The sequence below is a fragment of the Lynx rufus genome, unplaced genomic scaffold (genome assembly GCF_022079265.1).
Source record: "Lynx rufus isolate CCGP_SWC_20201006 ecotype Redwood Valley unplaced genomic scaffold, mLynRuf1.p SCAF_24, whole genome shotgun sequence".
Taxonomy (NCBI): domain Eukaryota; kingdom Metazoa; phylum Chordata; class Mammalia; order Carnivora; family Felidae; genus Lynx; species Lynx rufus.
In genome coordinates this window covers 8,330,717-8,347,726 of record NW_025814839.1, presented here as the reverse complement: position 1 = coordinate 8,347,726, position 17,010 = coordinate 8,330,717, and the positions used below count along the sequence as shown (strand labels likewise).

Genomic DNA, 17,010 nt, shown 5'->3' with positions numbered 1-17,010 from the left:
TTTTTTTTTTTTAGATTTTATTTTTCAGTTATCTCTACACCCAACATGGGGCTGGAACTCACAATCTCGAGATCAAAAGTCACACACACGCTCCACCAACTGAGCCAGCCAGGCGCCCTTGGATACCATTTCTGATCTATCAAACCAACAAATACCTAGATGTCTGAAACACATCTTGCTGGCAAAACTGTGAGGAAATAGGGGCGCCTGGGTGGCTCAGTCATTGAGCATCCGACTTCGGCTCAGGTCATGATCTCGTGGTTCATGGGTTCGAGCCCATCAGGCTCTGTGCTAACAAACAGCTCAGGGCCTGGAGCCCGTTTCAGATTCTGTGTCTCCCTCTTTCTCTGCCCCTTCCCCGCTCTCACTCTGTCTCCAAAATAAATAAACATTAAAAAAAAAAAAAACTGTGAGGAAACAGGCATACCTACATACCTTGCTGGTGACAGAGCAACACTGTATAAACCCCATTTGCATTTCCCCTTTGATTCGTCAATTTTATAGGAAACTACCCTTCCTGCATGTACATGAACGGTCTTATAGGCAGGGTCTTTCATTACAATGCTGTAATGGCAGAAGGTCAGCAACAACACAACAGTTCCTCAATAACGGACAGTGTCAGTGAACTAAGGTCCTTGTACGTATCGAATACTGTGCAGGTATGAAAAAAAGAGGAAGCTGTTTTTCTATATACAGACATGGACAAGCTTTCAAGACAGGTCATTAAGTGAAAAAAAGCCAAGGTGTGGAATAATACAAAGTAGTATGTGAGCTTTCATTTAAGAAAAAGGGGGAGAATGGGCCGCTTGAAGGGCTCAGTAGGTTGAGCATCCGACTTCGGCTCAGGTCATGATCTGGCGGTTCCTGAGTTCAAGCCCTACGTTGGGCTCTGTGCTGACAGTTCAGAGCCTAGAGCCTGTTTCGGATTCTGTGTCTCCCTCTGTTTGCCCCTCCCCTACTCTCACTCTCTCTCTCAAAAATAAACAAACATTTAAAAAAATAAAAAAAAAAGGGGGGGGAGAATAAGAATATTCTTATTTGCTTATATTTACAATGCTGAAATACTGGAAGGACAGACAAAATCCTAAAATATATGGTTGCTTTAGAATGGAGTAGACAAAATAGGTAAAAGCAAGACTTCTCAACGTGTAACTGTTTATAGTTGTTTCATCTTATGTCCCCCAAAATGTAGTACTTACTCAAAGACGTTAAATTACAAAATGAAACCCACTTCATTTATGGATTAAAAAATTAAATTAGGGGGTGCCTGGGTGGCTCAGTCGGTTAAAGAGTCCGGCTCTTGATTTCGACTCAGGTCACGATTCCACAGTTTGAGAGATCGAGTCCCGCATCAGGTACTGTGCTGGGCATGGAGCCTACTCAGGATTCTCTATCTCCCCACCTCTGCCCCTCCCCCCCCCCCTTGCACACACGTTCTCTCTCAAAAAATTAGAATTATACACATGTACAACTACCATCTTGAAAAATAAACCATAAATAAGGTCCACCGAAGAAAAACTGACGAGCTGAAAAAATATACTTGAAGTAGGCATGGCAAGGACTACATCCTTATCCCTTTCTTTCCAACCAGAAAAGAGAACCCAGAGAAAAATGGGAACAGACAGGAGGAACAAGCCATTTGCAGAAAAATAGGGAAAAAGGAAGACAATGAAATTCACTGCATTCACATGAAGGCAGACAAAGACAACGGGGAAATGCCATTTCCACCCATCAGACCAGCATGAGGAAGCCGTCACTCTCATCTATTTGGTGCGACCATTAACTGGTTGAACCTTTTTGGAGGGCAATTTGGTAGTATTTATCAAAACATAAAGCATCTGTAGCCTCCAACCCGGTAATGACTAGTAATTTACCCCATAGCTGGACTCGCACGAGTCCATCGTGATATTTGTTAGAGGATATTGCTTGCAGCGCTGTTTTTAATAACAAAAATAAACAATCCAAGTGTGTGTCATTAAGGGCTCTAATAAATAAATTATAAATACAGCCACTTCATGCCATAGTACACAGGATGAAAAAGTTTACCTATAAGTGCCAATGTGGAAGGATACCAAGATGTGTCATTATGTTATTAAAAAAATAAAATAAAATAAAATAAAATAAAATAAAATAAAATAAAATAAAATAAAATAAAATAAAAGCAAGGTGCAGAAAAGCACATCACATAGGACCTCTGAGTAAAACGTGAAAGGAACAGAGACGGGGGGCAGGATGGAACACGTCAGCTTCTCTTTGGATACACTTTCTTTTCATTTTATACTTTTGCTCTGTTTGAATTTTAACTGTATTTTTTTTTTCAACGTTTATTTATTTTTGGGACAGAGAGAGACAGAGCATGAACAGGGGAGGGGCAGAGAGAGAGGGAGACACAGAATTGGAAACAGGCTCCAGGCTCTGAGCCATCAGCCCAGAGCCTGACGCGGGGCTCGAACTCACGGACCGCGAGATCGTGACCTGGCTGAAGTCGGACGCTTAACCGACTGCGCCACCCAGGCGCCCCTTAACTGTATTTTTTAAAATCAAGTTTTAAAAATACATTTTGGCCATTATTTGCCAAAGGAAGTAGTCTCTCTGTCCTACCTTTGTGGCTCCCCAATGTTTCTGTGCGGCAACAGGGAAGAGGGGGACAAACACAATTGTCACCAGTGACGCAAAACCAGGAGCCCGCGTGCCTATCTCCTCAAGCTGTATTTTCAAGCTCACAAGATAGGAAACGTGGGGGTGGAAATCAATCAGGTGCCCATATTCCTCCAGGCATCTGTGTTTCAGATTACATAAATAGTGCACTACAACCCTGGCATAGCCTGGGACACATATTCACACTTCTAGATACACTCAAGCAAATCACTCAGTTGGCCTCTCTGGAACCCCATTTCCCCGTCTGAAGAAAAATGTGGGTGTACATGTATGCATGTGGCGGGGGGGGGTGGCTAGGAGAGGATTCTAAAACTGTAGGATTCTAACTATACTACAACCTTTGCATACTTGTATTTAAAAAACCCTCTAGGAATGCAAGCTGGTGCAGCCACTCTGGTAAACAGTATGGAGGTTCCTCAAAAAACTAAAACCAGAACTACCCTACAACCCAGCAAGTGCATTACTAGGCATTTATCCACGGGATACAGGTGTGCTGTTTCGAAGGGACACATGCACCCCCATGTTTAGAGCAGCACTTTCAACAATAGCCAACGTATGGAAAGAGCCCAAATGTCCACTGATGGATGAATGGATAAAGAAGATGTGGTACGTATATACAAAGGAGTATTACTCGGCAATCAAAAAGAATGAAATCTTGCCATTTGCAACTACGTGGATGGAACTGGAGGGTATTATGCTAAGTGAAATTAGTCAGTGAGAGAAAGACAAATATCATATGACTTCACTCATAGGAGAACTTTAAGACACAGAACAGATGAACACAAGGGAAGGGAAACAAAAATAATATAAAAACAGGGAGGGGGACAAAACAGAAGAGACTCATAAATATGGAGAACAAACTGAGGGTTGCTGGAGGGGTTGTGGGAGGGAGGATGCGTTAAATGGGTAAGGGGCATTAAGGAATCTACTCCTGAAATCATTGTTGCACTATATACTAGCTAATTTGGATGTAAATTTAAAAATAAATAAATAAAATTAAAAAAATTAAACCACACACACAAAAAACCTCATTGGTAATTTGGAAAGTACCAAACACACTCAAGCTCATCTTCTGTTATCTATCCAGGATCTCAGTAAACATACAGGAAATACTACATACTACAGAAACAGCTTAGCTGAATTTCTAGAGGCTGAAAAAAATCTACCAATGGTGTCTACTAATGTCAAACTGAAAGAACAGAGTTCATGTTGTTAAAGTAATAAATTGAAAATATTTTCAAGACTTCAGCCCTAGTTTTTTTTTTTTTAATTTTTTTTCAATGTTTATTTATTTTTGGGACAGAGAGAGACAGAGCATGAACGGGGGAGGGGCAGAGAGAGAGGGAGACACAGAATCGGAAACAGGCTCCAGGCTCCGAGCCATCAGCCCGGAGCCCGACGCGGGGCTCGAACTCACGGACCGCGAGATCGTGACCTGGCTGAAGTCGGACGCTTAACCGACTGCGCCACCCAGGCGCCCCCAGCCCTAGTTTTTAAACGACATACGAATCTAAAATTGCCCATGAGCTACTTTACTATAGTTTTGTCCCTGAGCCCACCACTGACTCTGAAGATTTGCCATAGTGCCACAACATGAACACTAACATTCCAAAATATTTTGTGGTTCACCTTTCAGGCAAGTGGGGAAACAGAGCTTAGAGATTCCAAATTCACACATAATGGAAGGCAGGAACGCGGATGTCATGGCCCTCGAAATCATTATCCCTGTTAGCTACAAAACTGACCAGTGTTTCATGACTCAGGTGTATATAATTTTAGACTTTTCCTAGCTAGTTCTGTAAATCCACAGTTGTTTGTACACAAAAGGATTCTATCAATCCCAGAGAGACCACAGATCACCGTAAATTATCTTGTATGGTATGGAAGTGCCAGGAAAAGGTAGGCACTGACTTTTATTTTTCTATTTCCATATTTGTCAATAGATTATCTGTCTATCCCTCCCTTTCCCTGTACCCTTTGGACTGAGCAGAGACTGAAGGAAAAGTAGGCCAAGTATATTTAATATTTTATACCAAACAAGCTATTTGCTTAAGATGGCTTGGCCAGCCTCGTGTCTGGCACAGAAACCCAGTCTACCAGCTCCAGTAGGAATTAAACACCAGTCTTACTGGGTGCTGTGCTCCACTGCCTACTAATGCATGGACGGTTATTGGCCAACTTCTTCACATAAAGGCAAAGAGTGGGTGTATGTGTGTGCACATGTGTGTGTGCCCACGTGTATGTATGCAGGGATTACAGGGGGGAGCCGGCCACAGCTGCTTAATTTTTGTAAAGCTTTTTTTTTTTTCCTTAATAGGGAGGAGGGTTGCGGTTACTTACCATCCTCATAAGCCGCTACCGCCAGCGAGCTGTTTATCCTCACAAAGGAGACATATGGCTGCATTCCAGGCTCGTCCTCCTCATACTCTGAGTCCAGGAAAGGGGCTGTGTAGTCCCAGGTGCGGGTGTCCCACACCCTTACGTCCCCTGATGTATATCTGGAAAAGAAGGGCACACCTGGGTCCAAATGGGGACCGGAGAGCAGGGCTGTGGTGGGGAAAATGGGGAGAGCCTTAAAACACCAGAGGAAGAAGATCTGGTCGGTGTAGGACCACTCCTGCCACGTTGTTTAGATGAGTGACTCCAACAGGAGAAAATGTCAAGCAGACGACAGAAGGCTGTCAACACGGTTCGCGTTCTCACAGCACAATGGTGACGGTTCAATGAGAACGCCACACTACGACACTGGGTGTCGAGATCTCCTTTACGCTATCGTAACGAGTCTGCTACCCTGCATTCTCCCAGCAAAGGGATGGCTAGCAGGAATTTGTAGAAGTCCCAGTGTTTGTTTACACATATACACTCAAGACAGAGAGATGCTAAGGACTAATGGTCTTACAGGCTCGAGCTTTCTAATGCCTCATCCATGCATCAGATTTGACTGATTAAAGTCCCCAAAGACTAATTGATTTGCTGAAACAATTAAATCTTGCCTTTAGCAGCCAGACAATGCTGCTTTCTCATGAAAAGCTCTTGCCCGAATGCATGACGCTCCCCGGTTTTGCCCACTTAGAAAATAGGAGCACTCACTCTCTCCTATTACTACTGCCACTCCAACAAATGACTCTCTCCATCAAAGCCAAGGCAGGGCCAGAAGCTGCTCAGACATCAGGCCCCACAGATACGAGGATAATGGAATGACCAGATGAGGTGGTGTGCCTGCCATCGAGGTATTTACACCAAGTTCCTTACATCTGCCACCGAGGGTTCGATTCAACATGTACGGCGACTGTGAGGAGGTTTGTTAGAAATGCTTTAAGAGTCTAATGATGCACCCCCACAAACACAAAGACAGGCAGGCAGGCAAGTTTAAGCAGGTTCAGTCCTCCTGAGGCTGTAGGTCCTTCAGGGTTTCTTGGATCTGACATTAAAAGTATACACACTCAAACAAGATAATCTCTGAGATTTTCTTAACTACTGAAATCACATGATAGATCTGTGAAGTCGTTACAGATCAATTTCTCATGGGAGATTTCTCAATAAACAAACTAAGAACACTCTGATAGAGGAGTGCTTCGTTTACTGAACGTAGCAGGATTTCCCTCAAACTACTGACAGTAAATACACAGATCATGTAATTCAAAGGTGATTCTGTCACACAAAGTCCCTCCGTTGGAGATCCGGTTCTCCCCCTGCAGGACAGTGCCTGGGGAGTGTACGTGTGGTGTAAAGGGCCAACAGGAGAGACGTGCTTTCTAAAATCGGACTCAGGGAACTCTGCAGGACCACTGATCCTCCAGTAAATAGGAACGTTCACTCCACGAGTGTCGTTAAGCCTGGCGATAAGCAAGCAAGGGCGGATATTGATATCCCTGCGGCCAAAGCACGGCCGCTGGCTCCCAGGTCTTCCGGGCAGTGTTCCAAATCACCCCTCCTAATGAGGAACCCTACACAAGAACACACATCACTGTGCCAGATCTACCAGGCTCACCACGACATCCCTGACAACAACTCCGGCGTTCCCTGGACAGAGGCCACTCGCTTAGCTATCGCAACACTCAACAGAGATAACGTGTTTGACTGTCTAGACTGTGCATGATGAGATTCTCCAGGTTACATTCCATGTGGAAGGAAGGAGCCATTTCAGAAAAGACAGAAGGGCGGGGCACACGGGTGGCTCAGTTGGTTAAACGTCCGACTTTGGTTCAAGTCATGATCTCGTGGTTTGTGGGTTCGAGCCCCGCGTCGGGCTCTGTGCTGACAGCTTCGGATTCTGTGTCTCCCTCTCTCTCTGCCCTTCCCCTGCTCATGCTCTGTCTCTCAATAATAAATAAACATTAAAAAAAGATTAAAAAAAAGAAAAGAGAGAAGGGTGGTGATGCCCCCAGAAGTACAGAGAAGGGGACTGGGAGACACGGAAAGGGAACGCGGTAGTCAGAGAACGAAGGGCTTTCAGGGCGAGGTGTGCTTGGGAGGTGTGCTTCCTGTCCATTGGCGACCAGTACGCTGGCCCACACCCACAGTCTCACAGGTGCACCCCACCAGGGGCCACAGGAGAGCGTTTCAGCGGCCTGAGCTCCAGCCCCAAGGTCCCTTTACACATATAGTTTGGAGGCAAAACCACAAAACCAAAACCTGAAAAACTGCTGGACCACACCCAGCAGCAAGCTGGGAAATACAACCGGATGCCCCCGCTCAACTCCCGGGAGGAGGAGAGGGAGGGCACGCAGGGCCCCACCAAGAGCGCTCTATTAATACTCGGAGGGTCCTGATGGGCCTGTCCTCCACAAAAAATGTCCCACTCACCCTGAGATGCCATGTGTCTAGAATTAAATGCATGTGCTCCTTGAAAGGCTTCAGTTCCCCACAAACCAGCCTGTGGCTAAACTCCTTCCTTTCCTCGGTGACCACACTAGTCCCATCACCGGTGCAAAACCGGGCAGCTCCTCCATACCCTCTCTGCCGCCCACCACACACTGTCCTCTGCGTTCAGGGGCCACGTCCTCTCCCTTCCCTTCCCCAGGGATGCCACTCCGGTCCAAACCTCTCGGCACCTCACAGCCCCTTAGTTTGAGCCTCCCCCAGAGTCAACCCTGCACAAGCCAAGCTCTCAAAAGTACTTGATGACATGAATACTCATTCTCCCTCCCTCCCTTCACCTCCACACTAGCCCAAGTCCCCCCGTGATCTAGCCCAGATGACAGCAACCTAGACTTTTTTCTCATGGCAAGTGTGTGCGTGCGTGCGTGTGTGCGTGCGTGCGTGTGTGTGTGTGTGTCTGCTCATCTCCCCAAGAACCTACAAGCCTGCTTCTCAGGGCAGGGGCTGGGCCTTACTGTGAGTCCAACAACTAGAAGAGTCAGGCCAGAATAGCACCGGACACTGAGGAAGCTTCACTAGCTCCTCAGGCCTTGACGGCTTCATCACTGGGCCTCGCACAGAGAACCCTCCCCAAACTAGCTTCCACCCAGTCTCCTGTTCTGCTCTTCCTTAGCATGAACCAGCCTCCAGCCAAGTCCGCCATTCCTGGCTTCCACACACTCTGGCCTCTGCGTCTCTGTTCAACTGTCCACTTTTCTGGGGTGTTCTCCCTCCTGACAACCCAGCCCAGGGGGGTCCCAGTGCTGGCTGCACACGAGAATCACCTGGGATGCTTTCCAAACTCCTGATGCCTGAAGCACACACAGACCAGTTAAAATCGGACTCTCTCAGAGTGGAACCAGGCCATCAGTGTTTCCAATGTTTAGGCAACATGGAGAACCCCTGACCTGGCCCAAGCCTACCAACCCCTCAGTGTCCAGCAGATGCCCTCCTCCCCCAGGAAGCCTTTTCTAGCACACCCTGTACCTGAAGAAACAGCATTCACAGTTACATTCCAGGTCTCAACTTCACTGTGAAGTCCCTGAGAAGGCCAGATATCAATGCTGTTATCTCCATCACAGTGGCTTACACACGGGTAACAGTAAACAGTGACTGAAAGAGGGTGTCCACAAGGAACAACCTGACTGGTTTGAGTGGCACCTCCTTCTACTCCTACTGCCCACCTTCTGCTGATGGTCAGTGACACACTCAGAACACACACACTGATAGGTATTAAATACCCTGCATTTACTTCCAAACTGATTAAAGTATCTATAAAAACACAGGATAAGCTAAATTATTTTGGTAAAGAAGAACATTTTCATAGATATCCATTTAAATCAACTTCATTCTTCATGTCCAAAGAGCATGAGAATAGATCAATGTTGTTTTTTTTTTTATAATTTAATTTTAATTTCAGAGAGAGCATGTGAGCCAGGGAGAGGGTCAGAGAGAGAGAGAGAGAGAGAGAGAGAGAGAATATATCAATCTTAAGCAGGCTCCAGCCATCTCAGAGCCCAAAGAGGGCTCAATCCCATGACCCTGAGATCATGACCTGAGCTAAAAACAAGAGTTGGACGATCGACTGACTGCACCACCCAGGTGCCCCAACAGCATAAATGTTTTGCTGCAAAATATAAAAGACCGTATGTCTCCTTTTTGAGCAGAACGAACAGAGAATAAATACCATTTCAGGAGGTGCTGGGGGATGACTCAGAGCCAGGCTCTAGAATCTAATGCAAGTGCAAGCAGCCATAGCCAAGGAGATCAGACTCCATGCTAACGAACTCGTGCTCAAGAAACAGACAGCTTCATGAGGGTACAACACCGGTTGGAGCAGAGGGAAATGGACCAAGCCCTAAATGTGATCTAAAAGTGCTTAACAACATTTGGCCAGGAGAAGCAAGAACAGATATCGAAGGGAGGCAGGAAAGAAAGCTGATTTTTCTCCAGAGCTCCAGATGTCTTTATCGCTGCCTAATGACAATTACACTCAACCAATTAAGACGCCACTATGACAGTTGCATTGTCGGTAAGCCTTTGGACCCCAATGTTGATGGCTCTCTAATTAGTGTCTGTGCAAAGTACAACTGCAACTAATATATTAGCTGATGTAAGAGCACTAAAGAAAAACTGAAGGAGAAAGAAGGCTTTTCAAAATGAGGGAGGATGTCCCAGCCCATGGCACGGACCAGTGACACTGTATGCTCTCTCAATCTCTTTTACGCTTGGCAAGGTTACCTCCAAATAAATAGGTCAGAGACCACAGCTGATTTTTTGTTGAAAGAATGGGAATAGAGCCTCTCTCAAGCTCCGCTCGCCAGAGCAATTGCCAATTTTCGATGATTTACCACCGAAGAGCTTCCATTAACTAGTAAGTTTCCACCAAACGGACTACTCATTTGGACTAAGAGACCCGAAGGAAAAGAAGAAATGCTGTGCAGTTAAAAAAAAAAAAACAAAAAAACAACAACAACCCAACTTTAGCCTTTCTTCTTGTATAAATATCCAAAGGGGGGGGGGTTGGGCAGCAGAGAGGAAAGGGGGTGTTTACACTGCTTCCAGGTGCCTGTACTTATTTGCTAAAAACACTTTTTTCCCCAGGCTCTTCATGACAAGGGGGGGAGGGGCGGGGGGGGGGGGTTGTTTTGATTTAAGAATGCTGTAAGTAAGGTTAAGTGACTCACCCAAGGTCACAAAAAACATTTTAGTGGCACAGCTGGGATCAAAACAGGTCCCCAGGCTGTTCTCCAACTGCTGCTTAGCCAACGAGCCAGGCTGCCTCCTCACAGGACAATGTCTTCAAACAAATACGGCTTTCCAGAACCATCCCCACTCAAGCGCAACATACGCCCTTTATCGTTTTCAGTATTGGGACTCAGGCTTGCAGGACACAACTCCTGAACCTAACCCACCAATCCCACCACCGTCTCTAACCGGAAGGGAGGCAGCCAACAAAAAGACTCCCTGTGCTGGCAAGGAGCGTGAGGCCGGGTGGGCGCAGTGGAGCCTCCCACACACGCTCCACGGGGGACGTGGGAGGACGTACAGAACGGCTGACAGAACCGCACCCTCGACAGAGCCACACGCATACAACCATCCCCAAAGCGAAGTCACGGTTCTCTTCTGGTCAATACTCGTGGCAGCCAAAAGGAGCCTTGCTACGAGGCCTCAGGCCAGGAATGCAAATGTTTGCATTTGTGTGTCAAATCCGGGAAGCTGGTAGCGGCTGCCTACAGGCCGGTGTGGAGAAGGATCCTGAAGCTGAACGCCATCACAAATGCTGCGATGGATTACTAATGCCCATCGCAGGCGTGGGACTGAGGGGTGGCAGCACGTAGGGAACTCATTCGCATCCCTGCCTCAGACAAAACTCTACCCGCCAGCTCCCACTCATCCTTCCAGACTCGGCTGAGAAGTCACGTCCCAGCAGAAAGCCGGCCTGACTCCAGGCCCGGACGAGGTGCCTCTCCCCAGTGTACTATGGCGGGCGCCCTGCTCTCGGCCTCCCCTCACGTCTCCCTGGTTGTTCTGTGGCCGCCTGGGCCGTGTCCCTTGCCAGCCGGGGAGCAAGGGAGGTGTCTGGAGTATTCATACGTGCTTAGTAAATGTTGAATGAATCAATCTACCGACTTAAACTCAGAAGGTAGAAGTGGTTTAAAGCCTACAAAGCGATTTGGCAGAGGTCCCACATTTCAGGAAACATTTTTTCCCTTAACATGTAGAAGCTTTAAGGACTATTCTCATGCTCCATAGTTTATTTAGTAATAACCAAAGAGTACAAATCAATGAGATCAAGAGTATTTACTGTTTTCTATGAAACATGACTGTATTGGATTATGCAATTAACAAAATGAACTCAATCCCACAGTGCAGTCTTTCCGTGGAAAAGCACTACTGTAGACATCAAGTGCAGCTTAAGACGCATCAATTGAAAAATAATGAACATCTTAATGGACCTTACGAGATACATGCACTACACACTTAAAACTGTTTTCCATACATCTTGGTTAATCACAATCAATAGAGTCAGAGTCAATGATGGTTATGCAGAGTTATTGTAGCTGTGGCCCTTCCCATTATTCCTTGGAGAACCAGAGATGGATAAATGCAGTCATGAGTTCACCAGTATTTATTAAGGATATTCTGGAGCTCCTTCATTAAGGATATAACAAATGTAATGCTCTTCTCCAGTCTCTTATCAATACCTTACCTCAGACTTACTTACCAGAAGAGCATGTATACCTCACAGCAGAAAATAAATAAATTCAGAAGTATTTTTAAAAAAGAGGTCCCTAACGGATAATGATCGAATTCCTTATGGGAAACAGTCCAATGTCATAATGAGCCGCAGCACAAAATCTATATAAACCAAGGTTGAAAGGAAAACTGTCAAGAGAAAAAGTTCCTTAAGAAGGAGAAAGATAAAAAGCATGTCCTTACTAAGTATAAGCGAGGGGACATTTATCTAACACATCTTTATCACCGGTCTCTACTTACAAAGCATGTTATCTCAAAAGTCTCAAAGCAATCCACAGGTATTACCCGTTTTTTATACATTCGCTTGAAGCTAGCCGAGTATTAAATCCCATCTTTGCCGTCTTTAGCTCCTGGGTAGAATATATTTTTAAAATGGGGCACACACACGATTTCAGAGGAAAGCCATTTGTGGTATGGTAACATGGTCAACTAAAAGGCACTTTTTTAATTACTGGGAAAAAGTGGAGGAAGAGGGGCTAAAAGCAGGGTATTTCAAGTTCCCTTAGATGTGGGACTGCATTGGAATCACTATTTTCCTGTAGTTCTTAATTAGAAAAAATGAGACAATTGCACTGCAAGGGCAAACTGAACCGGACAGTCAGACGTTCTATTTTACATATAGAAACTGGAAGCTCAAAGCTCAGCTTCCCCCCCGCAGAAGCCTGGAAGCCCTGGTGTCCAGGTCGTGCGGACATACAGAGCTACTAAAGGCAGAAGCCGGAGCCACAGCCACAAGTCACTTGGCTGCTACAGACAGGTGCCGGCACTCTGGTCACACGTCTGCTCGGGCACTCTTGCCTCACAGGGAACAGGGGTGGATGAAAACGAGACCACAGGGGACAGCAACATCTTCAGGGAAGGAAGAATGCTGATATTTTGCCACGCCAAATGCTAGTTTGCTCCTCCAATCACTCTTGGCAGAGGCACCGATCGCGGATCATGGATCAGAGACACTGAGACGCTGTCACCGTTCCTTCCAGTACAGACAGAGACCGTACGCTAAAAAGGCAGATCACATCAGCAGAGGACAGGGCAGGAAAACATTAAGGAGTGTTGAGAAAAACCGCAGCACAGAGAGGGGGCCTCATATCGGTTCAACCAAACGGGGAGGAAAAGGTCCTCGAACGGGGATGGGGAAGCATGCTCTTCCGCAAACCGCAACGCTTCTGGCTTGCGAATCGTGAGTAACAGTGAGGAGGGAGTTTGTTTCAAGACACCACAGTACACCCGGGCATCTGACAAAAGCCTCTGGGGAGCTAACAGCCTCATGGGGGGCGGCACACAAGGCCCCCGGCGAGCCCCAGGCTGACGGTGTCCTGCACGTCGTACCTGGAGTTCTCTCCTTCACTAGGTGGCGGTAAAGCCAATCTCCTTCTGGCCCATCACACCTAGACCTACAGCTCAGGTTTACAACGGGGCCTCTCTCAGCTCGTGAGGTCCTCTGTTTTCAACGCTCTTCCCTTCCAGAGTGCAACTGGGGACACGAAGAACAGTGGAAGCATCACAAAACAGGCCAGGGATGTTCCCCTAGGCTCATCTCTGATCCGCAGAACTTGAGAAACATTTTAAAATTCCCAGAGCTGTCATCACCAAAAGAAACACAAAGACCACACTTCCTAATCGCGGATAATCCACAAACCGTCCAGATCACATCTCTTCTTCTAAATACAAGGGAAAGCACACACGAAACCTCAGTTTCAGGAGTCGTACCCCATCACAGAGGAAACACAGCCGGAGGATGAACTCTGACAGACAGGTGGTTTACTGCGTGGAGATTGCTGGCTTCTGAACACAAATTTCTCCTCAGGTTAAAGAAATGGGTGGGGTGCCTGGGTTAAGCATCCGACTTCGGCTCAGGTCATGATCTCGCAGTTCGGGAGTTCGAGCCCTGTGTCGGGCTCTGTGCTGAGAGCCTAGAGCCTGCCTCAGAGTCTGTGTCTCCCTCTCTGTCTGCGCCCCCCCCACCCTGCCCTGCTCACACTCTGTCTCTCTCTCAAAAATAAACATTTTTAAAAATTTTATTAAAAAAAAAAAGAAACGGAAGTTTTAGCTGAAAGAACAAGGTATAGGTTGTGTCTGACTAACTCAGTCACAGGTGAAGGAACTTCTACTTTTCCAATCAGCAAAGAAAACAACGGCTGCAGGTGCTTTCCGGGATGCTGCACACCACTGCTAAGAGGCCAAAGAAGACCACAGAAGGGCAAGAAGGACGGCGACAGGAGCCCGGGCAGTAAGGTACGGAAGATGCGGTCAGGAAGCACAGAAAGCACAGGGTCCCAGAAGCAGGGAGTTTTCATTCCGTACACTTTCCTCCAAGGTTCTCGGGGGCCGGGCCCGGTGTAAGGCTCTGAGGGTCCACACGCGCTCGATGCACCACCTCCAGCACGTTAAGAGGGATACAGCCAACAAGACCCAACACGGCCACGACACGGGAGGGGATGGGCCAAGAAAAGACTGCCGGCGACCTGTGACAGCGTGTGGCTCGGTGGAAGGGCAGGCTCGGTGGAAGGGCAGGGATGAAGCCATGCTGCAGGAAGTTAAGACGTGAACGTGTCTGCTCATTACTTATGCACAGACACAAACGAGGGAAGTGTATTCAGGAGGGCAGGCTTGAGGGACGGTTTGGAGACTTCAAAGCAAAAAATTAGACTGGAAAGGAGTTGAGGGTCATCGGGGCATTTCAAAAGTAGTTTCTTGGGGCACCTGGGTGGCTCAGTCGGTTACGCGTCCCACTCTCGGTTTTGGCTCAGGTTATGATCTCGCAGTTTCATGGGTTCGAGCCCTCGAGCCGCTGGCACAGAGCCTGCTTGGGATTCTCTCGCCCTCTCTCTCTGCCCCTCCCCCACTCGCACTAGAGACTTCTAGTCAATAACAAAAAATACAAAAAAATTTTAAAAATAATAATTTCTTAATCTGGAAAATGTGAAAATTTATTCCTCTAAATCCAGCAATTCCACAAACGGGACTCTAGCCTAGGAAAACGAGGCTAGGGACGTGTCATTCTTTATTCCACACCCTTCTATGGAATTTAAAGGCTCTTAATAAGCACGTGTTTTATAATTTTTAAAGAAGATTGGTAGTACGGGCCATCACAGTAGCAAATGAGGACTCGAGAAGGGAGCCCTGGCGCCCGGCTCTCCACGTGGACACTGCAGACGAACAGCAGAGCGGCCATGCACGCACGCGCCAGTCCCGGCTCGCCACACCCCTCAGCCTCGGTCAGCCACACAAAACGAGCGTGCTTTGAAACAGTTTCCTCGACAGCTCCTTCCAGGTTTAAAACTACATGATTCCAAGTTTCTTGAAAAGACTAAGAAATCAAAGAACAGACCAGAGAAATTAGGGATTTCTCCAGTTTACCACGTAACATGCGGTATACAGGTGGGATGGGGGTCTGTATATTAAATTGTAGTACTTCTTTCGGACAAAATGATGTACAAGCACTTTGGGGCAGTTAATCAAATATCACATGCCACCCCTAGTTTTAAAAAAAGATGCTTACAGGGACACCTGGGTGGCTTAGTCATTTAAGTGTCCGACTCCTGGTTTTGGCTCAGGTCATGACCTCATGGTATGTAAGTTCGAGCACCACGACGGGTTTTGACGGGTTTTGTGTTGACAGTGTGGAGCCTGCTTGGAATTCTCTCTCTCTCCCTCTCTCTCTGCCTCACCCTGCTCTCAAATAAACTAAAAAAAAAAAAATTCTTACAAATTAACTGCACAGAAAATACAAGGCTGTGAATTATTTCAAAGTAAAGCCACAGCAGAAAACAAAAATGTCAAGGCAAAGCTGTGCTAGAAGCTGCAGACAGTCACTTCCCCAGGAGTCAGGAGGTGGGCAGATATTGGGGTGGGGTTAATAGGCCAGGGGGCTAGAGATGCCCATGGGAGGAGAGAAGACTTGAGTTCGGCCTTAAAGAATGGGGACTGGGTTCTTTTTAGGGTGATGAAAATGTTCTGGATGAGACAGTGGCAGAAGGTTACACAGCCTTGTGAATATACTAGAAATTACTGACTTCTGCAACCTAAAAGGGTACATTTTATGGTGTGTGATTTATATCTCAATGTTAAAAAATAAAGAAGACATGGCCAGAGGCAACTGAGGCACCGTGGGAAAAGCCAAAGTTACCCTCAGGAGAGTAATCAGGAGAAAGGTAGGTTGGAAACCAATTTCAAAGGGCTCAGAACGTCAGGAAAAGGTAACTTGAAATTACCATCTGTGAGATAGTAAGGGAAGCGAAGACTCATGGAAAAAAGAGCAAAAGACCAAAAGCCCTAAGAATAACATCTGCCTACTGTGCTGGAAGACAAGTCTGAGGGAGGAGGCGTCGGCCAGCTCCTGCTCATTTGAGGTCTGGGTCTCGGGCGGGTTTGAGTGAAAGAGTATTTGAAGGTTACTCTGGTTCTGAGTGAGGCAGAGCGAGGCAGACCCAAGATGGGGTCACCTGCAAGGCTAATTGTAATGCAAATTACTCTAGGCCTTAGCAATGTGACTCCAAAGCAGGAACTTTTACACAGAGGCTTGAAAAAGATGGGAAGAAGCAGGAGGTTTCGTAACAGCCTTTGCTGTCAACTATATGAAACAAACTTAACAGATTTCGGTTTAGCTGTAGGTGCACAAAACTCAAGCCCCCGATCAAATTCTGCCTATGATCAAAGGGAGAGAAAGGAAAAGAAGCAAAATCAGAGAAACACAGGCTAAGGACGGGGGAAAGAGATGGCGAAGTGGCGTCTCTGCAGGCAAGTCCTTGGAGATGCACAGGCTGCACAAAGCCGGGCGAATACGACATTGATTGGGAATGAGGTAACCACAAACACCGCTGTCTCAAATGAAAAGGGATCCAAGATCCGACCCAGAAAACAAGCATCGTAACCACCAGATAAAATTTTAATGATAAACACAAGATGCTCTACGCACAAGCAAGACCAAAGTACCCAATGCCAGGTCGTAAACGCAAGGTTCTCTTAGGAAGAGGAGTCGGGAGGAGCCTCTCTGACCCACAGGTCCTGCTTCATCCTATCGACCCACCAAACTCTGCCACTGCTTTGCGTTGCACTGGCATCATCTGTAACGTGGAGAAGCCCTCAGGGGAACGGACAGGCAGGAAAGAAAGGGCTGGCCTCTGGACTCGTGGCCAGCCTGCCCTTGTGAGGTCCATGTCCAGATCAATTCACACTTGGCTTCTGAGATTAAAGTCCCCTTTAGCCATAATTTCTTCTATGACTCTCAGT

At 46.8% G+C, this 17,010-nt stretch overlaps 1 protein-coding gene across 1 annotated transcript in view; it reads right to left on the bottom strand.

Moving 5' to 3' along the window:
- Window positions 1-17,010, bottom strand: part of FBXW8 (F-box and WD repeat domain containing 8) — a 122,077-nt gene that overhangs the window by 66,539 nt on the left and 38,528 nt on the right. The window contains exon 5 of the mRNA XM_047088004.1: window positions 4,999-5,156. Within this exon, the coding sequence (XP_046943960.1) occupies window positions 4,999-5,156 (158 nt within the window). The remainder of the gene's footprint in view (window positions 1-4,998; window positions 5,157-17,010) is intronic.